The 24,828-nt window shown below is 40.8% G+C and overlaps 1 protein-coding gene across 8 annotated transcripts in view; it reads right to left on the minus strand.

Annotated features, from left to right (window-relative positions):
• Window positions 1-24,828, minus strand: part of TEAD1 (TEA domain transcription factor 1) — a 270,999-nt gene that overhangs the window by 198,792 nt on the left and 47,379 nt on the right. For 4 of the 8 annotated variants that reach the window (XM_050757426.1, XM_050757424.1, XM_050757425.1 and 1 more), the window contains exon 1: window positions 567-613. The exons of 3 other annotated variants lie outside the window; for them this stretch is intronic. In XM_050757426.1, coding sequence (XP_050613383.1) covers window positions 567-581 — 15 coding nt within the window. In that variant the 5' untranslated portion in view covers window positions 582-613. One more of the 8 variants, XM_050757430.1, reaches the window with a different exon arrangement.

Raw genomic sequence — 24,828 nt, forward strand, 5'->3', positions numbered from 1 at the left:
ATGGGCTAAGTTTTTTGAAAAAACAATTAATTTTGATGGGGAAAAGGTTCTCAATTGTCACATTATTTTGTAGATATTGATTTACGTTTCATTTTACAATATCAGGGCTGCACGTATTATAAGACACAGTTGTATTCTGAACAAGACTATTGCAAACAGTCAAAAAAAAAAAAAAAAAAAACACTTAAAATCACAATTTTAGAGGCAGCCAGACCAGCAGTTGACATACAAACAGGCGGCGATTCTGTGTTTTAAAATTTTTTTTAGCTTTTCAGAAATAGCCCTCTCCCAATCAAATCGATCAAAAACTTCATAGAAGAACCTATCACCAATGGAGTCTGAGTCCTGAAAAGTTAAAAGAATACCAAATAAGTAGTGAAATTCACTGTAGTTTCATTCTGTCTTTAAAAGCAGCCAAAGTCTAGTTCCCAGTAGAGAGGATCTCATTCACCTTGCTACTCCTAGTGTGGTCAGAATTAACACAGTTCATGCAGGGCACATCACACCGTGCAATTATCAACCAGCAATGACACTGCTAAAAGATCTTTAATAATCCTGGTTTTTACCATAAAAGCTCTCATTATTATCCCAGCTCTCTCTGCGTGTTCAGCGTGCCTGGTCACTTACATGAGGATGAGAAAAACCCGTAGACTCGACTCATCTTTCCCCAGCAGCGTCTCCCACGGAGCTGTTCGTGTCTCTGCAGAGCAATGCCACCACACTCCCCGACCAGGTTTAAAATTAGCCGAGCCCTGGAGAGCCGTGGGTAACCTTCTGACAAGGTTAGCCAGCAGAGCAGAGCACTGCTCAGGGAGGGACATTAATAAGAAGCCAAGTAGAGCCTTTCAACAAGCCCATTAGGGCCTCTCAGAACCCGTGCAGTCTGGAAGCCTAGGGGAGCTGGGTGCCTCAACATCAGGAGGCTGATCTAGGCCTCTTATTTTTATCCCACCGAGTCAGCAGTTTTCTTTACACGAGATAAATACAACCTCCAAATGTGCTTCTCCAAGTTTAAATCCAAAATGTTCACCCACTCACTAATTATACAATAATTTTTAAATTTTTAATTGGGTTTTTAAAAATATTTCTGGAACACCTCGTTATAAAATTAATACCCATAGATGACAAAAAAAAAAGGAACATATAGAAACATCCATAAAGAAAATTAACTTTACCCATATTGCACCATCAAATAATACTCAGTGCTAACCAGGCATTTTGATGTCCTTTCTTACACTAATTATTCCTTATAGCTTTTGGGTTTTATTGCCCACCTAACATTTCACAGTCAGAATTAGTTCCTGAGTCCTGAAAACGTCTTCGTATCTGTGATTTTTAGAGGTACATGATATTCTGGGTGGTGGACATGCTATGATTTAGCTCTTTTCCCATGCTTGGATTTTGCCCCACTTTTCACTGTTGTAGTAAACATCCTTGTAATCATTTCTCAAGGACAGATTCCTAGCCTATAGTCAAAGAGCAGAACAATTTCAAGGCCACCAATGGACTGGGGACCTCATGAAGACAGGGGCTGTGTGCCTCTCACACCGTATACACAGTATTTTCTGAATAAAAGGACATGTCCCAGTGCTGTCTAAACAGACAGCCCTAAATCCTAAAGTGACACTGCCCAAGCACCTTTGGGGATAATCTGGCCTAGCGCAACTAAAGTTTTCTCAGCAATGAATTAAAGATGACAAGTGAAGAATCTATCAACACCTTTGAACACCTGCCAATTTCAGACACTCTCCCACACCACCTCCAGTACCCGACTGGTACAGCTATACTGGTTGTTTAAAATACTGAAATACTTCCATAACAGCGTGTAAAGAGTCAGTGCCCCAAGCTCCCCTGAATGCTCTGTCCCCCTCATAGTGCCCCAAGGTCTCCTCACTATTCAACAAGGATAGGTGTCTGGCAAATCCAGGGGCCTGCAGTAGTTTCTACTGTGTCAATACCCTTCTAGACTGGTTGTTAAATATTTTCAATACCACCCCTGTTTATGGGTAACCTTTCCCCCCCACCCTAAATCTATTTCATTTGTCATACAGGCAACTTTTAAAATCTTAATTACCATCACTTCAACACTATTTCTTAAATTCACCAGACTCCCTAATATTTTAGTCATAAAACCAAAAATTAACAGTTATTAGGAAGCAATTGCCAAGATGCCTAGCAGGGGGCTGTTTCTGCTAAGTTATTCTCTACAAAGCATAGTGAGATGGGTTGGACAAAGATGAACTCCATAATCTTAAGATTCATGAACCTAGTGCTAATACTAATTATATTGGTTCCCCAAGGATAAAAGCTATCTGCTTAAATCACAGGAGACTTTCAGATCATTAATCAGATTCTCAGCAAAAATACTGAAGTACTAAAGTCTGGAGATAAGAGAAGAGTTAGGCCCTGCCTACCCTATGCCCAGGTCACCCTCGTATTGGCTTACCTGTAATACTAATAAAAACAATATTTATTGAGTGCTGTCAATGAGCTCGACATATATTGCTATGAATTTAGAAGTATGAACTCTACCTTTACCTCTTTTTGCTAAAGTAAACCCTTTCCTGTGGAGGGCAATAGATAACTAGTATGTGGATCAGAGTTTCATTTCTTCTAAACGTTTTTATCTATTTTCTATTGGGGATGCCAAGGCAAGAACACCAGCCAAGAAAGAGAAGGACAAACAAGAGGTCTCTGTAATCGGACTTTGAAAACCGAGAAGGTGCTAGCCTGGACGTATTACAGCACTGCCCAGTCCCACCGCTGGACCACGGCCCACTCTGGAATCAGCTCAAAGACAATACCCTCCCACATCTCCATTACAGAAGAATATACTCCAAATTCCAGGCCACTATAAGAGCTGGAGGCTGAGCTATGGCTTCTTTGCCAAATCACCGAGATTCTAATAGACGGTAAAAGTTTAAGGAAATACACCTTGTAACAGTGAATAAAATTTACATTCACAACTAAATTTATTTGACACGATGTGAGGAATAGGGGTCAAGACTTTCCTTTTTTAAAGTTTTATTTTTGATTGACAAATAATAGTTGTATATGTTTATGGAGTACAATGTGATATTTCCATACATGTATACATTGTGGAATGATCCAATCTGATGAATTAACATATCTATCACCTCCAACAGGTATCATTTCTTTGTGATAAGAATATTTAAATTCTTTTTGCTATTTTGAAATATATCATAATTATTATTAACTACAGTCACCACGTTATGCACCAGAATTTATTCCTCCTAAGATAAACTTTTCTCACTTTGACCAAGCTCCCCTTTCCCTACCCACCCTCTCACCCCCAAAACCTCTGGTAACTACCATTCTACTCTCTACTTTTATGAGTTTGACTTCTTTAGAGTCCAGAACTTAACTTTTGTTATTTCACTTAATCCTCATCACAATTATAAGAGGTAGAAATGTAGTATTACTATCTCTGTTATTCAGATAAATAAAATAAAGTTTAGAAATACTATTTGTCCAGAATCGTGCCACTAGTCAGTAGTCAAGCTGAAATTCAAACCCAGGTTCATCTCACCTTGAGCTCAAGGTCTAAATGTATTTGTGAGACAGTAAACCTCCCATCACTAGAGGTAATCCAAGAATAGCTTCAAGACCTCTTAAAACAGTGATGCTGTAAAGGGACAGGAGGCAGATGAAGATATCAAAAAAGGTGCATTCCAACCTCTGATCTATGGTGGGTGAAAACAAATTTCCTACTGTGTGCTGGCTCTGTATCAGGTGCTTGTGGGATGTGAAGAGCAGGCCAGGCCCTCTAAACAAAGTGTACACACAGTTAGAGCTGAGATAACAGCCAGCCACATGATTTTCCTGCTGAAAAGCAAGGCAGCTGAAAAACAAGGCTGTTGGAGAGCCCAGACTCTGGCCACAGTGATCCCACGAGCACTGGCATGCGGCAAAAGCTTGTGCTTCTTTCTGCCTTCCCAGAACCACAACTACAAGGATAAGAGCCTTGTTACTGCAAGGCAGGGGAAAAAAAGACTTTTTGACCTCCTCTTTAATATCCTGCACCTGCATTTTTCTCCAACACAGAACCAACAAGGTAAATAAACAATACAGATCTATACTGGAAAATATCAAGAACACAACCAGAAAGGGGAGATGAATAGACAATTACAGAGGAGAATAAGCATATGGGAAAATACGCATGATCACTAGGAGGGAGAAAAATTGCAAATTCAAGCAAACTCAAGGGGTTATTTTAAACCTCTTAACCAGCAAGAATTTAAAGGCTATAATCACATCTCTAGTGAATATGACATAGAAAATATGCTGCTGGTGGTGTAGATGTGAAGATTCAATTAGGTACCTTTATTGGGAGTCTCAAAAGGCTTAAATCCTTTGACCTAGCAATCCTAACCCTAGAAATTTATCAAAAAGAGAAAATACATTAGAAGATAAAAATTATGAGCACAAACATGTAGATTATAAAACTACAATACGATGAAAAAGAGAATGACTTACAAAAAGGTACATGAATGCAAAGGAAAGTTGAGCATTCATTTATAAGAATAATCAAAATGAACTAAAACATAAGGGAAAATTTATCATAGAATATGAATTTTTAAAAGCAAAGCAAAATTATATAATGACTATAACTAGTTTTATGCATATAGCTACACAAAGTGAAAATAAAAAGGAAATAGTTACTAAGGACAGTGATATTGCAGTTTTTTGTCTTATACTTTTTTCAATGTTCCTTTGTTTTTGCAATTTTTAAGAAAGGATTCCAATATTTTTAAAAAGAAAATTTAATAGACTGGATTAAGAAAATGTGGCACACATACACCATGGAATACTATGCAGCCATAAAAAAGAATGAGTTCATGTCCTTTGTAGGGACACGGATGAAGCTGGAAACTATCATTCTCAGCAAACTATCGCAAGAACAAAAAAACCAAAAACCAAACACCGCATGTTCTCACTCATAGGTGGGAATTGAATAATGAGATCACTTGGACACAGGAAGGGGAATATCACACACCAGGGCCTGTCATGGGGTCGGGGGAGAGGGGAGGGATAGCATTAGGAGATATATCTAATGTAAATGACAAGTTAATGGGTGCAGCCCACCGACACGGCACATGTATACATATGTAACAAACCTGCACGTTGTACGCATGTATTCTAGAACTTAACAAGAATAAAAAAAAAATTTTAAGTAAACATCAGACACAAGTTCAGATATTCAAGCACTGTAATGCAAGAAGAAAGCTTAGAAGTCACAGATATGGGGATACTTGAATCCTTTATCATCAGGATCTGCCGAGGCAATCTCCAACTGATATGGTTTGGCTGTGTCCCCATCCAAATCTCATCTTGAATTGTAGTTCCCATGACCCCCATGTGTCGTGGGAAGGACCCGGTGAGAGCTAACTGAATCATGGGGCAGGGTGCAGTTACCCTCATGATGTTCTCATGATAGTGACTGAGATCTCACAAGTTCCGATGGTTTTATAAGGGGCTTCCCCCTTTGCTCAGCACTCACTTCTCTCTCCTGCCGCCATGTAAGACATATCTGTTTTGTCTTCCACCATGATTATAAGTTTCCTGAGGCCTCCCAAACCATGCAAAACTGTGAGACAATTAAACCTCTTTACTTTATAAATTACCCAGGTTCAGGTATGTCTTCACAGCACTGTGAAAACAGACTAATACACCAACTTTACGTCTAGTGACAATTTGCACATACACACATTATATCCTATTTTAGGTAGACCAAATGACTTGATATTCCCTCAAACATTACACAAGCAATAATCAATCACAGTAGCTACCACTTAAGAGTATATATTCTGTACCTGACCCTGTTCTAAGCACTTTGTATGTCTTGACTCATTTAATACCCATAACAATACTACGAGAAAAGTATAACTGTTATTCCTATTTTAGAGATGAGGAAATTAAGGCACAAAAAGAAAACAAATTGCCTCATCACTCAGAGAAGTGGAAGAGCCAGGATTTAAATCTAGACAGTCTGACTCCAGAGTTTAATTGATAACTACCACATAAGACTGCCCATGTGTACAGACAAGACTCCCAAGCCACTGTTATGCTGTTCCTCTTGTCTAAAATGCCTTTCCTCACCACCTACAAAGCTCCCACAAATACTTCAGAGGCCGATTCAATTGCTACCTCTTTGGTAAAGCCTTATTTGGTTTTCCCATGCAGCTTCTGTTTGTGTTACCTGTTAAGTCCCAAAGTACTACATACATACAACTACACTTTCACTAATACTGTTTAATAATTCATTGGGCTTCTCTCCCTGATGTATTTGGGGTGGGGAGTAGATACAGGTGTTCTTTGTATTTGCAGCAACTAGCCCGATGTCTGGCACCCAACATGTAATCAATAACAGAGGGAGAAAGGGACAAATGCATGAATGACTTATCAGTAAAGGGAATAGAGAGCTCATTAATGTGTTGATCAGTTAATATTTCACATATGCTTGAGGTTTTAATAAAATGGCACCTTGAATATTATTCAGCCTTGAAAAGGAAGGCAATTCTGACACCCATGACAAGAATAAATCTTGTGGAGATTATGCTAAGTGAAATAAGCCAGTCACAAAAGGACAAATACAGTAGGATTCCACTCATATGAGGTACCTAGAGTAGCCACAGAGACAGAAAGTAGAATGGTGGCTGACAAGGGCTAGGAGGAGGAGGAGGAAATGGAGAGCTTTGTTTAATAGACATTTTCAGTTTTGCAGATAAGAAGAGTTCTGTGCATGAATGGTGGTGATGATAGCAAAACAATGTCAAGGTACTTAACACCACTAAACTGTACACTTAAAAATGAAGATGGTAAATTTTATGTGTACTTTATCACAATTAAAAAGATAGATTATAGATAGATGACAGACAGAGACAGATGACTGACTGACAGACAGACAGAAAGACAGATAGAATGAGACCTCAAAGGAAAGCGATCAGACCAAGTCAGATTATACTCACAGTGTAATCTAAACTAACTCTCGGTGCTGGAGCACTCATATTCCAAGAGATGCTTCACACATACACAGAGTCACCCCTTGTATCTTTCCAAGCATTTCCTCATCTCAACAGAGCTATCACTTCCTCCATGGAGCCTTCCTGGATACCTAAGTCAGGCTGAGTGGCCCTGTGCCTGTTTCCACAGTACCATGCCCTTAAATCAGAGCAACTCTGCTGCCCATCAACAAGTCTATCTCCCCAATGTCAAACTCCATGAAGGTAGCAACCTTGTCTTACTGGGGTGTGTCTTTAGGACCTGGTTTGGCACATATCACCTTTAATGAATATAGAATTAATTCATTAATTGATGAAAAGGGAGGGGCTGGAATACTGCTCTGATTTTCAGATCTCACATGCCAGGCTGTCTTAAGGAGTGGTTAGTAAGGCAAGTAAATACAAAAACTTCAGATTTTTTTCATCTGAAACTGAAAGGAAAAGCATCCAACTACAGATGAGTCCCAGGAAGATTCTCGCCACCTCCTCTATTAGAAAAAGGGAGATCTATTTGTGGGCAAGGTGATTTGCAGAATCAACACATCTACAGAGTTAAAGCTCTGTGCCTGTCTTCTGATATCCTGGGGCTAAGATTCAGGTGTCAGGCATGGTCCAGCGGCTGAGACATGTCACGTCTTTAAATTCTCTAGATATCAAAGGAGTATTTTCCTCTTTACAGGAACATAAGCTTAAATTGAAATTTGATCAATTTGTCAGACCCCTATTCTTTGGGCTAAAATTAGAAAACATTCTTCAAGGCTGCTAAATCTTTATTGACGCTAAATTTTTATTGACGCTAAATTTTTATCAATACTTAGGGGTCAGCTCAGAAGGTACGGGGTGGTAATTGCTTTTCTTCCCCTACTCCATTTTCCATGCTTTAAGGCAGCTGGTACATGCCTAGGATTTCTTATTCTATGTATTTCTGCCATATAAATTACTTAACCATCTGATATGGTTTGGCTGTGTCCCCACCCAAATCTCATCTTGAATTGTAGCTCCCATAATTCCCACATGTTGTGGGAGGGACCCAGAGGGAGATAAGTGAATCATGGGAGCAGTTCCCCCCAGTACTGTTCTTGTGGTAGTGAATGTCTCATGAGAGCTGATGGTTTTATATAAGGGGTTTTCCCTTTCGCTTAGCTCTCCTTCTCTCTTGCCTGCCGCCATGTAAGACATGCCCTTCGTCTTCTGATATGATTGTGAGGCTTCCCCAACCACATGGAACTTTGAGTTCATTAAGCCTCTTTTTCTTTATTACCCAAGTCTCGGGTATGCCTTTATCAGTAGCGTAAAAATGGACTAATACATCATCCTTACAATGCTTCTCTATATACACCTCTACCTTTACTCTTGGTTTATGTTTCACATAAGAGAAAAGAATTTTTGATTTGCTACTGAGCAAAATGTTTCCTCTTTTTTTCCCTCCAATTACCAAGCAAATGCTAAGAGTGACACTAAAAGGCACACACAAGCTAGGCACATCCAGACTTGAGCACCACAAGCTGTAAGCTGCCAGAGTATAGAGCTGCAACTGAAAAGCACAAATGACTGCCAACATGACTTAAATTTAGCTTTAGGGCAAACCCAATGCAGAACAGCTCCAAACAGGTAATGCTGAAATGATAAGGGATGGTTGTAAGTAGAGGACACACACTTGTTTATGAGCTGTCTGGGAATTCTCCATCAGTAAGCAAAGTCCTCGCACAAACCTAAGGTCTTGAGTCTTATTCATTCACCAAGAAATACCACAGGTAAAGGATATCTGAGGACCTGAGATAGAGGAGCTAAGACTCAGAGTGCATTTTTAAATTCAGATGATTACTTTTTTTTTTTTTTTTTTTGCTTAGTCTTTCACTGATTTTAGTCAAACCATCCTTATTAAGGACTCATGTGAACTGCAAAGATAGGGATGTATAAACACACAGTCTGACTCTGAGGAGTTTAACTTCTGCTAGTTAAGATAAGATACAACAATAACATAACTTTGAGCAATTCCTTTTTTTCCCCCTACCTAGGCCTCCGTCTCCTCATCTAAAAACAAGAGAGCTGAAACATGACTTTTTTAGATAGCTCTCAAAGTGTAATATTCTATTTCTACTCCATTCACCTGTCCAACAGAACAAGTAGATTTCTGCCTTACAGCTGGACTGCCCAAGAGTTAAATTTTTCTTCAAGTCCCATAAAGTATTATTGACTATATTTAATACATACACATAGATACAAATGTTCTAACACCATTTTTGTTTCTAAAGAAGCAGACTATTTCTAACAAAATAATAAAAGACGGTAATTACAATTCTGTCCAACTATTTTAAAAGGCACTTTGCCGGGCATGGTGGCTCACGCCTGTAATCCCAGCACTTTGGGAAGCTGAGGCGGGTGGATCACAAGGTCAGGAGATCGAGACCATCCTGGCTAACACAGTGAAACCCAGTCTCTACCGAAAATACAAAAAATTAGCCGGGCGTGGTGGTGGGCGCCTGTAGTCCCAGCTACTCAGAAGGCTGAGGCAGGAGAATGGCGTGAACCCGGGAGGCGGAGCTTGCAGTGAGCCAAGATCGCGCTACTGCACTCCAGCCTGGACAACAAAGCGAGACTCCGTCTCAAAAAAAAAAAAAAAAAAAAAAAAAGGCACTTTTCAAAAGGACATCCTATAAAAAAATTATAGGTAAATTTTTAAAGTAAAAAGAGAGATTCATTTGGCCATTTCAAAGAAACATTCTCTGTTTTTTAAATTTCTGCTTTACCTATATTTCTTTGTGAATGGGTAAGAATCAAAAGCTTAGGTTCCAGCTGGAGCCTACTGCACTCCATAAGACCATCAAGTTTCATATAAATCCTAAATTTAATTAATATATTCAAGCATCATTCACAAGCATTGAGGATTACGCCTGCATGTGAAACTTAGAATACAATAAATATTTATAGACGCACATTTTTTAGGTTTAAAGACAATCACTAACAAATTGCATCTTCAAAGGAGGAGAGGTGATTATTTCTTTCCCACCTTACAATAACTTTTTGAATTTAGCAAAATATCTGAAAGCTTAAATGCAAATAACATTTTAAATCCCTATTTTTTCTTTAAAAAACTGAATTCATTTTTATTTTAAGATATACCACTACTGTGCAAATCTATCTTTCCTGAAGTTTGTTCTAGGTAGGGCAATGACAAAAACAAAACAAAACAAAACAAAAAGCTAGAAAACGTGAAGTCTTTGGTCTTAAAAGGCTGTATACATGTCCACACATTCCAGTTTTGAATAGAAATAGTAAATGAGAGGAAGAGAAAAGGACACATTTGGAATTTCAGGACATCATGGGCAGATTCACAGAGAGGAATTCAAGAGGCAAACTACTTGCCAGAGTAAACAATTATCACAATCATATTAACGTTTTAATGAAAGTTTTTCTTCCCAATTCACACATATTAATGAAGCACTTGAAGGCTTATCTACTTTTCTAGATGTCTAGCTGGAGGATAAAACATGGCCTATTATATACTAGTTCAGTAGGACCAATTGAGCATGACACAGAGGTCTGGTTGGAATGCACATTCCACCACTTTGTAGCTGTGTGATTCTGCCAAGGACGGGAACCAGGGATGACAAAGAACCACAGCAGTGGGATAAGATTTTTTTTTTCCCACTTATTCCTTGCCCTTCTCCAATCCTCCAGGAAGCCCTTCCCCTAATACTTATTCAGATGAGACTCAGAGTGAATGAACCAAAAAGGAACTGTAGGAAAGGAGAGAGGAAGAGAGAATCCACTGGCTAGCTATTGAAAAAGCAGAAGATCCTTTTCATCCTTCAGAATGGAAATCCTCAGTATTTCTAACCTGGAAAAACATTTTTAAAGTCCTGGGCCAGACATCTCAAAGGTTTCAACTTCTGCCTGACCATAATGCTTTTCTGGACTGCCCCAGATTCTTGTCAATTAGGCATACTCACATTTTCCTCACATCCCCATTTTAATTTCCTTTACTAAATTAATTACAGCACAGTAACATTTGATCAACACAAAAGTAGACTAAACTACCTTTAATATAATCTTAGATCTTTCAAATTCTTTAAAAATACATATGGTGGTGTGTTTGTGTGTTTCTGTATAAGTGGTTGTGAATGCACAGGTGTTTATGTTACTTAACAAAATATGTTGTCAGTCAATTTCGTCGTCGTACATCAACATCACAGAGCACACTTACACAAACCTACGCGGTATATCCTACTACACATCTAGGCTATTTGGTATAGTTATAGCCTATTGTTTCTAGGATACAGATCTGTACAGCATGTTACTATACTGAATACTGTAGGCAATTGTAACTCAATGGTAAGTATTTGTATATCTAAACATAGCTACACATAGAAAAGGTACAGTAAAAATATGGTATAAAAGATTAAAATGGTACACTGGCATAGGGCACTTCCCATAAATGAAGCTTGCAGAACTGGAAGCTGCTCTGGGTGAGTCAATGAGTGAGTGGTGAGTGAATGTGAAGGCCTAGGATATTACTGTACACTACTGTAGACTTTGTAACATTGTATTCTTATGCCACACTAAACTTATTTTTAATTTTTTTTTCAATAAAATAATCTTAGCTCACTGTAACTTTACAAACTTTAATTTTTAACTTTTGACTCATTTGTAATAACACTTAGCTTAAAAACACAAACATACTGTGCAGCTATACAAAAATATTTTCTTTGTGTCTTTTTCTATAAGCTTTCTATTTAAAATTTTTTTTCTTTCCTTATTTTTTACTTTTCAAAAACAAAGACATAGCTGGGCACAGTGGCTCACAATGTAATCCCAGCTACTCGGGAAGCCTAGGCAAAAGGATCTCTTGAGTCCAGCAGTTCAAGGCCAGCCTGGGCAACATAGCAAGATCCTATCTCCACAAAAAACTTAAAAATTAGGTATGGTGGTGCATGCCAGTAGTCCCAGCTACTTGGGAGGTTGAAGCAGGAGGATCACTTGAGCCTAGGAGTTCAAGGCTGCAATAAGCTATTATCACATGATCACACTCCAGCCTGGTCAACAGAGCAAGACCCTGTTCCTAGAGGGGGCAGCGGGGGGGAACCCACACACACACAAAGACACAAGCAAACACATTAGCCTAGGCCTACACAGAGTCAGGATCATTAGATGTCACTAGACAACAGGAATTTTTCACCTCCATTATAAAGTGACCACTATTGTATATATGATGTATCATTGACCAAAACATCATTATATGGCACAAGATTATATGTACATACATTCACACATACACATGTTATTTAAATAAGTATGCAAAAGGGCAAGCATCTATATAGAAATACAAACCCACCTTCTCGTGGCTGAGGGAAATGTGACAGATACCACCACGCACACACACACAGGCAGGAGGCAGGAGAGGTCAACTGAGTGTCTACCTCAGAACCCTGTAAGCTCACTTTTCACAAATAACCAAGGTTCCACCAATGAAGAAGCTGTTAAATTTCCAAGGCCACTGGGACAGGGCTCGAGGTGTTCAAATTCCCTGTGGCTGGACCTGGGCCACTAAGAAACCTTCCTCCCTTCCTCAAGAAAAACTTCCCTTTCAGTTAATCAGAGAGCTGGAACCGCTGGCGGGTAGGAAGCAGAGGCCCCAGAGCTGCTGCGTGCCTGGAAATCCACAGCCATACCAGGGACCCAGAACACTCAGGCTCCTGCTCTTGAACTTCTGAGGCTAGGAAATGCTGCAAAGTTCACTGTCACCCAACTCAACAGGCCTTTACCTATGGGCCGCTGGGTCCAAAGCCTACCCCTCAGACCTTACTTCTCCTAATACTGTCTTACGTGTGTTTCACAACAACCCAAAAAGGTAAGTGGGTAGTACCACTCTCCTTTTACAGGTGAGGGATCTGAGACTCCAAAGTGCTGATGAAGCCCAAGGCAGTCCCCCATGTGGGTCAATGGAGGTGCTATCCTGCTGCCTTCATACCATGAATCTGGCTTAAAGGTACTCACAGAGTGAGAAGAATCAGAGCTCTTGGGTTCTGGTTTCAGTTCATCCTCTGATCTAAGAGTAATCAGTCCTGAGTAGGTATTAGCTTTGCAAGCCTTAAGCTCAATAAACGTAAAAAGAGAGGGTAATCCTTTTTCTACATCTCACAGAAAAGAAGCAGATAAGACCATTCTATGCAATCACTATTCAACACAATTCTCAAAAGCTGGGTGGCCGGTTTCTGGTCAACTCTCCCAGCAAACATCATCTCCTTTTCCACCCCTAGTCCCAACTCTGATTTTTCACAGCCTTGGGCATTCACCAACTGTCCACTGAGGAATCCCTCCACTGTCTGCCTTTCTGGAGGGCATCAAAATGCATCTGAAGAATCAGCTCAAGCCCCCTGTCAACTGAGTACCCTCAGAGGAGTACTGAAATTTGTCTACTACATCCATTACCCATGGTCTGACCAGTTTTTTGTCTCTTCATCCTCACTGTAAGCTCCTCAAGAGACCCAGGCCTAGACTTCTCTATATTCTTCATCACTGTGATACCACCACCACCAAGCCCTCATCCCCGGAGTTAAATCAAAACAAATATTCACATGGCAACATTTCCTGAGTACCCGCCTGTGTGACAAAATGGAAGTAGGAACTAGTTTTTAAAAAGAATTAATAGGATATGGTCTGGGCCTCAGAAAATTTACAATCCAGTAAGGAAGACAGAGATAGAAATGATTGCTGGGATTTGCTGAATCATTTGACACTGGAATTTGCCTGTGACTGAGAGCTGGAAGGGATAGTGACTATGAAGGATGATAGAGTTTATTCCTGATACTATCTCAAAGGATATAATGACGAGCTGACTTTAATAAGGTCGAAATTTAATAAGGATAGATGTCAAGTCATGCACTTAGGGCTGAAAAAAAATCAACTCACAAGTATAGGATGGAGAAGATCATATGAGAGACTTAAGGGATTGGGTTGCCCACAAGCTTAATGACTCAGTGTGACAAGGCCCTGTAAAAGTTAATGCACTATCAGGCTGTTCTGATTAGAAATGTGGCATTCAGGGTAAGGAAAGGATCTCCAATCTGGATCCCAGAGACTGCAGAGAGAGAAATGGTTTAAAGTGAGCACATTTTAAGACAGTAAATGAGTACAAAGTCACATCCTAAGAGAAATGGGGACAGTGAGGCTAGAGAATGAATAAGAGGGCCATGGAGCTATTTTCAAGCTGGAGTCTTAGGCTTTACTTTTTTATTTCTAGGAATAGGTAACGGAAACAGTTTACCTAGACTTATAGTCTAGGTAAAAAAGTCTAAGGCAGAAATTAACCTATGAGGATATTTATTACAGCATGGTTTATAACTGCCAAAAAATGAGAAGGAACCAACAAAATATCTCACAAGCGGGAATAAATTATATATCCTATTTTAAAATTGTTATTAATTGCAGTATTTATTGATAATAAAAATATTAATAAAATTCCACCTACCAGAAAATTACAAAATATTATCCCCAAATAGTATGGTTTAGTTTTTTTAAAAAAATATATACAAAAAAATATACACACCCACATCAAAAACTACTGAAAATAGTTTGGAAGACTAAGTAGTAGTGTGATACTAATAATCTATGAGTGGTGAAATTATGGATAGTTCTAAATTTAAGTTTTTGCTTCTCTGTATTTTGCTTCTCTACATTTTCTCATTGTTTCATATTGGACATATATTGCAAATCTGATAAGAAAAATTATTTTAGATTTTTCAAAAGAAAAAACCTAAACGCGTTAGCATGTGAAAAGCAGAATTAGGCTTGTGGTGTATGGTTCCAGCAGAGACAGGGAATTCAGATTAATGGATAAAGATTCTAGGAGACCCTATCTAAGTTCAACATATATATATATATGTTGTGAATATATAGTGTATATATAGAATATGTATATACATAGTGAAATAAACAGCCCTTTGCTGTAGTAAGCTCCTCATCAAAAGATCTGTGCCCCCAGGATGCATTAGAACTATGTAGGAAAGGGGCTGGGCATGGTGGCTTATGTCTGTAATCCCAGCACTTTGGGAGGCCGAGGCGGGTGGATCACTTGAGGCCAGGAGTTCGAGACCAGCCTGGCCAACGTGGTGAAACCCCATCTCTACTAAAAAATACTAAAATTAGCTGGGCATGGTGGTGCACACCTGTAGTTCCAGCTGCTTGGGAGGCTGAGGCATGAGAATCACTTGAAACTGGAAGGTGGAGGTTGCAGTGAGCCAACACTGTACCAGTGCACTCCAGCCTGGGCAACAGGGCAAGAATCTATCTCAAAAAAAGAAACAAAGAAAGAAAGAAAAAAAAAGCTATGTAGCAAAGCACTGTAGCGAAGCCTCCATAAAGTCATGGAGTACAGGGTTAGCTCCTCCTGAATGACCTTTAAAGTTCCCTCTAATCTACATACTCCAATTCTTTCAGCACTGCTTGAGCCACCCCTGCTCCAGAAACCACAACACCTCTATTTCTCTCATACAAGTTCAATTCTCCATCAAGTTTTTAAGACCTACCTCTCTCAGTTCTCTCACCAAATCGGAGTCAAATGGAATACAGTTATTTAAAAAAAAAAAAAAAAAACACTCAACTGGGAATCAAAAGTTTCAAATCCCAATGGTACCACTGGAAAGAATATACCCTTAAACAAGTCACTTTAATCTCCAGAAGCCTTGGTTTCCTCAACTGTGAAATGGCAGTAAAATTTATACAACCTCACAAGGTTCTGCTGACAATTCAAGATAAAGCCTGGGAGAGTGCTTTGTAAACAATAAAGTGCTATACAAGCAAGAGACAATTTACTCCTCTGTGCACACCCCTAAACAGTGACTGGCACATCATGGCTGCTTAATAACTGTTTTATGAGTGATAAATCAGTCCTGTATTAACTTAGTATGATGAACCACCTGATACAGGCTTGCTAACATGTATTAATAAGTACTAATAAAACAGGAGGGAAGTTGTGGTCACCCATGTTGGACCCAGTTATCTTAGGTAACACAAAGTTAAACTGGCTGTCTTAGTGTCAGGCATTGCAAAGCCTTTAATATGCTGCACTGTGAATCTGCAGTATGTGGATGGAATAGGCAACACACGTGGGCATTATTCACCCAGGCAAACCCTTTCCTCAGGGCATCCCACAAGATATGAGGAGAGCAACATGCCTTGAGAATTAGGGACCCAGTGCAATCTCTATCATGAGGGCATTTCAGCAGAATTTGGATAGCCAACCATCAGGGAGGCTTAGAGATCATGCAGGGTTGGAAGCAGACACAACTTTAATTCCAGCGTCTCATGATTCTCATGATTCCAAGCACCATCTCCACAAGAAGGTCCTTCATTCCTCTCTGTAGCTTTCTCCTGACCATTTATCATATCACACAATATAATGAATGGATTTTCTCCAGTTTATAAGGATGAGTCTTGATTTTTCACCATGATTACAAATTTTTTTAACAAGAGAACCAAGGTCCATCTTTCTCCACAATCCCTAGTGCAACACTGAATACCTACTAAAGACTTACTGATGATCTCACTGAACCCTAACAGAGCCGTGCTACTTCAAGTGTATCCCATAGACCAGCATGGTATCGCCTGGGACTTTCCTAGAAATGCAGATTCTTAGACCCTGTCCCAGATCCACTGAATGAGAATCTGCATGCTTAACAAGACACCCAGGATTCAGAAACACTAACAAGGTGATGTTGACGCTGCTGTTGCACAGACTGCCCTTAAGCAGCAAGGGGAAGGCCTGGGGAATCTTGTCCACATGATCTGAAAGCCCAGGAAAGCACTCCAGTCATTCACTCATTCACTTACTTATTCAGTTATTCACTCATTCAAGAACTATATATGAAGTTCCTACATTGCACGAGGTACTTTTCCAGGCACCAAGTCCTGTTCTAGCAAGTGTCACTGAATGGCAAGGCTCCTCTAATATTAGAGAGAATCACTCATTACAGCTGCCTGCCCTCAGAATTCAGCTAAAAACAATACAAGCACCTCTAAATTCCAGCTCCACCAGCTTTGCAGGTGTCAGGGCTGATACCTCTTCACAAAACATCCAAGAAACCACCCACACAATAGCCACAGTCCAATGGTTTGGGCACAACCCCTTTATATTTCTGCAGGTGCTACATTCCAAAAAATGTTTTTCCTTATAAAGCATGGCAAGAATTCTACACTTAGGGGAAAAAAGAGGTTAAAGAAGGACCTTATTTTTCCCTGGGGAGAGAAGAGACTAAAACCTCTTTCAGAAAGGTTTACATTTTTAAAATGTATTTATTTTATCAACCACATGCTTGCAAGTCAAACATCTCCTCAAAGACATTTTGCAGACAGAGATATTCTGGGAACACACTGGAGGCAGCTTATTTATCTGCCGCTATTACAAGACTAGCCTGAAGGGATGAGTATCAGATGCTATCTCACACTGAAATGACTGTCTGCCTGCCTGCCAACTCTATGCCAGGTCACAGCTACCTTATACCCCTCAGATACCCCCTGCTCAGTGCTGCCAAACTGTCTCTGCCCCACTGGTCCTCTGAGAGCCTTCCAACTAACTGGGGTCACTCTCTATCAGGGAGGGCTATCTGTGTGCTACACCTTTGAAGTACATAAACCAGCAATGAAAAGGGTAACTAATATACAGGTGCAACATTAATATTGAACATTGCCACAGTGTTAGAGACCCCTGGGGACTGGCAGGATCCTATGCAAACTCAGACCCACAGTCTCACTGACCAAAAGAGAATCACAACAGAGTGCACTCCAGGCAGCTACAACTGTCCCTTAGCTCCCTCCTTTGCTGTCTTTAACTCAGTCATCCTTTAAGTCACAAAGTTTAGCAGTCAGGAACGCTCTCCAGGTCTCCCACAGTCCTCAGGCTCACCTCTACTATGGCCCGGTCACACTGCATTCTGTCTCATTCCCAACAGTGAGCACCTTGAGGGCAGGGGCTGTGTCCTGCCCATCATTGTCCTACCAGCCCAGCAGATGCCTGACACCCCCAGGTTTTCAGGAAACAGTGGTATGACGGCAATTCATTCAAGCATTTAACGAGTGTGGAGTTTCAGGAATACCATATGAAATACTTGAAGACAAAAAAAAAAAAAAGATACGGATATTCCTTGTTGGCCTTTTGAGACTAAACAAAACAAGGAACAAGGACTATGAAAGCCTGGATACAAACTCCCATGTAAGGGTGAGGGAATTCCTGGAGTAGAGCAAGCCAAGTGCAACAGAAAAGGAATTTTCTTATCTACAGCATCTCACACAGATCCACTCCTACTCTGTAATTCATTCTGTGCTGAATGCATTTCCCACACTTCAACCTTCTATTTTATAACTGGCCAGGTTTCTTGTCTGTCTTTTGAACTATTGGTACACAGTATGGAGTATGGCATATGTGGCCTTAATCCCAAATTTTTATTACAAAGAGAACCAGCGCTCACAATGGCTTCATACGTAATATTTTTTAAAAATGCTTTTCCTAGGCATTCTGACTTTATCCTCCATGCCCACTGTGGGATGGGTGTTAGTTAAGGGGATGTCAGAAACAAGGCAGCGAGGTTCAGAGATGCGAAGCACCTACCACAGACTATGCCCCAGGGCCCGCAGGACCCGATTCACAGCTCTTCACTCTAAAACCCCCTCACACCACCAATGGAGCTTCCTCTCCTGGGTCAGTATCCCCACTCACAGAACTAAAATGTGAACCACAGGCATCATTTTACAGTTTCTAGTAGACTCGTTTTTTGTTGTTTTTGTTTTTGTCGCCAGGCTGGGGTGCAATAGCGCGATCTCAGCCACTGAAACCTCCACCTCCTGGGTTCAAGCAATTCTCCTGCCTCAGCTTCCTGAGGGACTACAGGCATGCAGCACCACGCCCAGCTAATTTTTGTATTTTTAGTAGAGACAGGGTTTCACCATGTTGGCCAGGCTGGTCTTGAACTCCTGACCTCAAGTGATCTGCCCACCTTGGCCTCCCAAAGTGCTGGGATAACAGTTGTGAGGCACCACAGCCCACCGACTCATTTTCAAACGTAAAAAGAAACAGGTGAAATTAATTTCAATAACTTCTTTTATTAACTCAACACATCCAAAAATTATCCAGCTTATAATCAATATAATCAAAATTATATGTTTGTTTTTTAAAACAGTCTCACTCTGTCACCCAGCCTGGAGTACAGTGGCGCAATCTCAGCTCACTGCAGCCTCGACCTCCCAAGTAGCTGGGACTACAGGCGCGCCCACCACGCCTGGCTAATTTTTGTATTTTTTGTAGACATGAGGTTTCACCATGTTGCCCCTGCTGGGCTCAAGCAATTGGCCAGCCTCAGCCTCCCAAAGAGCTGGAATTACAGACATGAGGCCCCGTGCCCAGCCCAAAATTGTTAATGATGTGTTTTACCTTTTTTTCCCCCATACTAAGTCTTTGAAATTCACTGGTCATTGTTTACTTATGACACATCCCAACCCAGATCAGCCACCTTCCTAGTGCTGAATAGCACACAAGGCTGGTGACTCCCCCAACACACAGCACAGGCCTAGAGCAACCACTTCTTACATGCATTTAAGTCTCAGGGCCTAGTATCTGTGGTCTCCAAGCACATACAACCTTTTACCAACTTCAGCTGGATTTGAGAATTACGACGTCCCAATTTTCAGCCAACACAGGCTCTCCATTTTTAGAATGACATTCAGCAACATCCTTCAAGTCTCAACAGTACCACTCTTTCAAGGAAACCTTCCCTAACTACCTTCTCCCACTCCAATAGTTATGTGCCCCACCTATGTGCCTCAAGCTACCCTGACTTCACTCATCACAGCCCTTACCACACCATGCTCATTCCTGCTCAGCCATGTCATCTGCTACTGTATGTTCCTTGAAGACGGGACTGTGCCTGTTTCATTCACAGCCTAAGCCTTATCTCCCAGCCCAAAACTGGCTCAATAAGTATTTGTTGGATGCATGGATGGATGGTTGGATAAATGAATGGAATTCTTCCCAACACAAAATATCTCACTCTAGGCCATAGTTTTCTCATTTGTAAAATCTCCATGGTTCCTCCTGGCTCTGAAATTCAATAAGATCATGCACAGTGATTTGTGTTGCTTACACCTGGGTGACAGGACTGACTGGGACATTTGCACTTAGCCTTCCTGTACAACCAGCTCAACGAGGCATCTGACACAGGAAGGAAAACTTCTTAGACTACACTTCAGGGTTTCTTTCTCAGACCACTGCAAACATTTTGCTTTTAAGTCTCCAGAAAGTATCCTGTGAATTTCCTGTTATTCTACTGAACTACAGAAAACTGTATATTCACTCACATATTTTCTAATTTTTTTAACTGATACCTAATACTTTACATATTTATGAGGTACATGTGATATTTTGTTACATGCATGGAATATGTAATGATCAAGTCAGGGAATTTAAGGTATCCATCACATTGAGCATTTATCATTATTATGTGTTGGGAACAATTCAAGTCCTTTCTTCTAGTTACTATGAAATACACAATACATTGTTGTTAACCATAGTCACTCTAGTCTGCTGTCAAACACATAACTCTTGAAGAGAATTTATAAATTTCTTATGCAAAAAAATTTCATTTTGTCCTTAATGAATGAATGTTATAAAGAAATTGTAAGCTCAGGTTTTAGACTCTAAAGTCCAAGGTTTTGTCACCACTACCTTTCCACCAGCTAGCTGCTTGATCATGGACATGTTATTTAACCTCTGTGCACCTCGATTTCCTCATCCATAAAGTGGGGTAACAATATATCCAATTCAGAGTTATTTTAATGCCAGAAAGCCTTACACACTGTAAAGGGCCAAACCAACTTTAGTTACTGTGTAAACTATTTCTTCTGAGGCATATCAACAGAGTGACATCACAGCCACCACCAAGCCTAGGCCTGGGGAACTCAAGCGAAGGCCAGAGGAATCCCATGTATACTCCCAGGCTAAAATCAACCAGGTCCCAGAATCCAGAGCCTCATAAAGCAAAGCCCCAGGGCACTGCCCAGGATGGAGGTTAGGGAGCAGCCCGGAAGCACAGGCCTCGCCAGGTGAACCGGGCACCTGGTCTGGCAGGTGGGGAAGGTTGCCTACCGGAGCACAAAAGACCAGCACAAAGGAGCCAGCCTTCCAAGGAAAGGAGGGGCAAGGAAAAGAGGCCAGGGAGAGGATGGGAATTCCCATGCCAGGATAGGGCTCCCACTGAGCAGGAGGTCCCGCCCTCAAGACAGACCAGAGAGTTGGAGAAACAGCCTCACTTGACTGTTCTTTTCCCTGCAGTGTTTCAGAGGCACCTGAACTTTCCCAAATGGGTTCTGTCCACTTCAAACAGGAACTAGGCTTGCGTGTGCGCACGCATTTTATGATTTCAGAAGAAAGCACTCGCATTCAGAGGATGAGTCATCAGCGCTACTTGTCAATTTGCCAGCGGCCTGCCCCTCTTCATTACAAACATAAAGATAAAAGCTCTCGCACTACATTAGCTGGCACACGCCTCCACAGACAGTACAAATAAATTAATTGTGCCTCATCTCAAACAGCCCGAGAGGTGTGCGGGAAGGGAAAATGTGCTCCATCTTGTTTCATTAACAAATTAAATTGAAATCGAGCCTCGACCATTCTCTTTCATGTACATAGACCCAGCTATTCTGCCAATATCGGATTCTCCTATGCGCATGATGGGGCAGCATTACTCAGAGAGCCCACGAGCTCAATAAATTATGTGCACACCCAAGAGAGTGTGTGTCCTTTAGTCCTTTCTCAGTGTGTGTTGGGGAGGGGACAGTGTGGCCGCAGGGGCCGCTGCAAGGCTAGACGTAGGCTTGGCATCACCATGAGGGAGCCTGGGGAATAAGAATCATCTATCAAATGCTGAGTGCCACTGCAAAGGAGAGTGTGTTGCAATCATTTACCCCAGGCAAATAAACAAACCAGTTCAGTGGCCATGGTATGTACAGGAGAGTAAAAGAGTTTGTCATCAAGCGAACTCTGTCATACTGAGGATGGCGAGCATTCCAGAAAGAACAAACTTATTCAAGACCAACTGGAAAAACAAGTTGGGCTCGCTTGCACCACAAGCCAAGATTACACCCTCAAACACACCTTTCTAAGATTTCGTGGGAGACGTTTGCTTTTGCAAAGCAGTTACAGGCAATTTGTTACAATACTGTGATTTTCTTTATCCTCACTTTGTACTACATAATTTAGGCAACCTACATTTTATAAGTTGAAGGAGCATGACTAAAAGCTGATCCTTTTATGTTTTATCTCCAAAAAGACAAAAACAGGGCTTACAGGGGAGGAGGGAAACAGGAAATGGGGGGATGGTAGAGGGAAAGAACAAAGGAGAATCAAAGGAGAAGAGGAAAAGCCCCCCCTACTCTCCAAATACCGCTCTATTAACTTATGACCTATAAGGAAGTTAAGATCACGAACAGTTAATCCAACCACAAAATATGTCCAAAGTATTTACTTTACAGATGAATTCTGGGTTTGGTTTTTGTTAGTTTGGTTTGTTTTTTCGCTGTAAAATTCAAGAGCCTGAAAAGCTCTACACAGAAAATCTGACCTCAATCACAGCTAGGTTCTGACTATTAAAAAAAAAAATACTAAGTAAAATCTCAAAACATAATAAGTAAAGCCATAGTCAACCTTGTCATAATCCAAGAAATATCAATTAAACGATGATGCACCATTGAGCCAAACCTTTGTAAAAATTATACTATCTAGCACAAGCCAAGATGTTGAAATTGGTACCTTCATGCACTGCTGGTGGCATTATAAACTGGTACAACCCTTTTGGAAAGCAATTTAGCAATATCCATTGAGAGCCAAAAAAATAATTGCGCCCTTTAACCCAGAAATCCTGCTCCCGGGAATTCGCCCTACGGAAAAAATCCATAATAAGCATGAGGCCATATCCCAAAGTATTACTTATAACAGCACAGAACTACAGAAAAAAAAAATCTAAATGTCCATCAGTAGATGAATGGTTACGTAAATTCAGCCTGTGAGATGATAGATTTTAAGATCATTAAAAATCATCCTGAAGACTACGTAACCATTTGGAAAGCATTTATTTAAGGTTTACTGAAAAGAGCAGAATACAAAATTGAGCCTACATATGATTACAGATATAGAGAAATATGCCTGCATACAGACAAGGCTAAAAGTTAAAATGAAAACAGTTGTGTTAGGGCACTGAGCTAGTTCTGGATGAATTTTTTCCCTCTTTTGTTTGACTGTCTTTTGTGTGGTTATAGTATATTTTTGTGGGGAAAAAAAAGAGAGAAATCACAGGGTATATATGCAGAGACTCAACTCACATTCAAATAAGCCATCAGGAATTTGGGAAACCAATTTGTATGTTATTTTTTAGCATGGACCAAAACCTACCCCTAAAGTCTCTATCTTATACTCTGCCTGGGTCTTTCCAATCATATCTCTCAGCATTACCCACCTAGCAAGGCAGGCTGATGAGGAAAGGGATGCTACCAGATGACCTATCCAAGGTTTCTTGAGGAAGAACAAGTGCAGAAGCACCTGGCTCAGTGCATGGTGTGCACTCAGGAAGGAGTCTTCCCCTCTTGCATTCTTCTTCCCTCCCATATAGGAACAGCATCCATTTACTGATGAGATGACCAGGTTCAGGAGATGGTGGAGACAGGAAGAGATCCCAGATCTGTTCTGTTCAAAAGTCCTGGCCCATCTTGTCCACTGTAGCTTCTAATTTCGGAGCCCCTCCGCTCCCTGGGAAATAGTTTCCTCCTTAAAATGAAGAGGTTAAACTTTCTTCCAGCCTGGTATGAATATGACACTGTTTCATCTATGTGTGGTTCACAGACCACCTGCAACCAATTCACCTGCGCTGCAGGCTAAAAGCTCAGACAACCGGCACCAACCCAGACCCAGTGAATCAGAATATTTGGGAGTGAGGCACCTGAATCTGAATTTAAACAGACTCCCAGGCAACTCTTACGCACAGGGATGTTTGAGAAGCACTGATCTAAGAATCACACAAACATCTGCCAAACACTCAAACTCATACGTCCACTGTCCTACCAACAGGAAAACCTGCTGAAGAGTGGGGCAGGGGGCTTGAGGGGTGGGTATATTTAGAAGCTTGTACTTGGTCAAATGAGTATTTAACCCTAAAGAGTTAGGATGTTCAAAAGGGAAGAACACAAGAGAGTGATCTGTGTTTTCCAGACTTTTTTTTTCTGGTGAAATAATTCCTGGGCTAACAGATGTTATCCAATTTCACAAGTCCATGCTTAGCATACTGCTGGGAATGTAACGTGTATTTAGAACTGTTTGTTGAAATAATGGGTGAATGAATGAATGAGTGAGCGAGCTGATAGAGAGTGTCTACATCCAACTATACATAGCATTTATTTTCTTTGTTTGCTTATTAACCTGCCCCTCTTCTCTTCCCCACTACAGTGTCAGCTCCAGGATGCTGGGGATAGGGGTGTGTGCAGATCATCCTTCTTACTCCACACAGTAACCCTAGCTGCTAAAACAGGGACTGGAGAGACCGTGCCCTCATACACAGTGGTTGCAAAAATGAACGGTAGGCACTCGCAAGAGCCAGAAAAAACGCGGTGCTCCTGAATCTGGTCATCTCATTAGTAAATGGATGCTGTTCCTACAGGGGAGGGAACAAGAACGCAAGAAGGTAAGCTTCCTTCCTGAGTACACACCATGCACTGAGCCAGGTGCTTCTACATTCGCTCGTCCTCAAAAAAACCTCACAACTACACTGCA

This window comes from Macaca thibetana, chromosome 14 (assembly GCF_024542745.1).
Source record: "Macaca thibetana thibetana isolate TM-01 chromosome 14, ASM2454274v1, whole genome shotgun sequence".
Classification (NCBI taxonomy): domain Eukaryota; kingdom Metazoa; phylum Chordata; class Mammalia; order Primates; family Cercopithecidae; genus Macaca; species Macaca thibetana.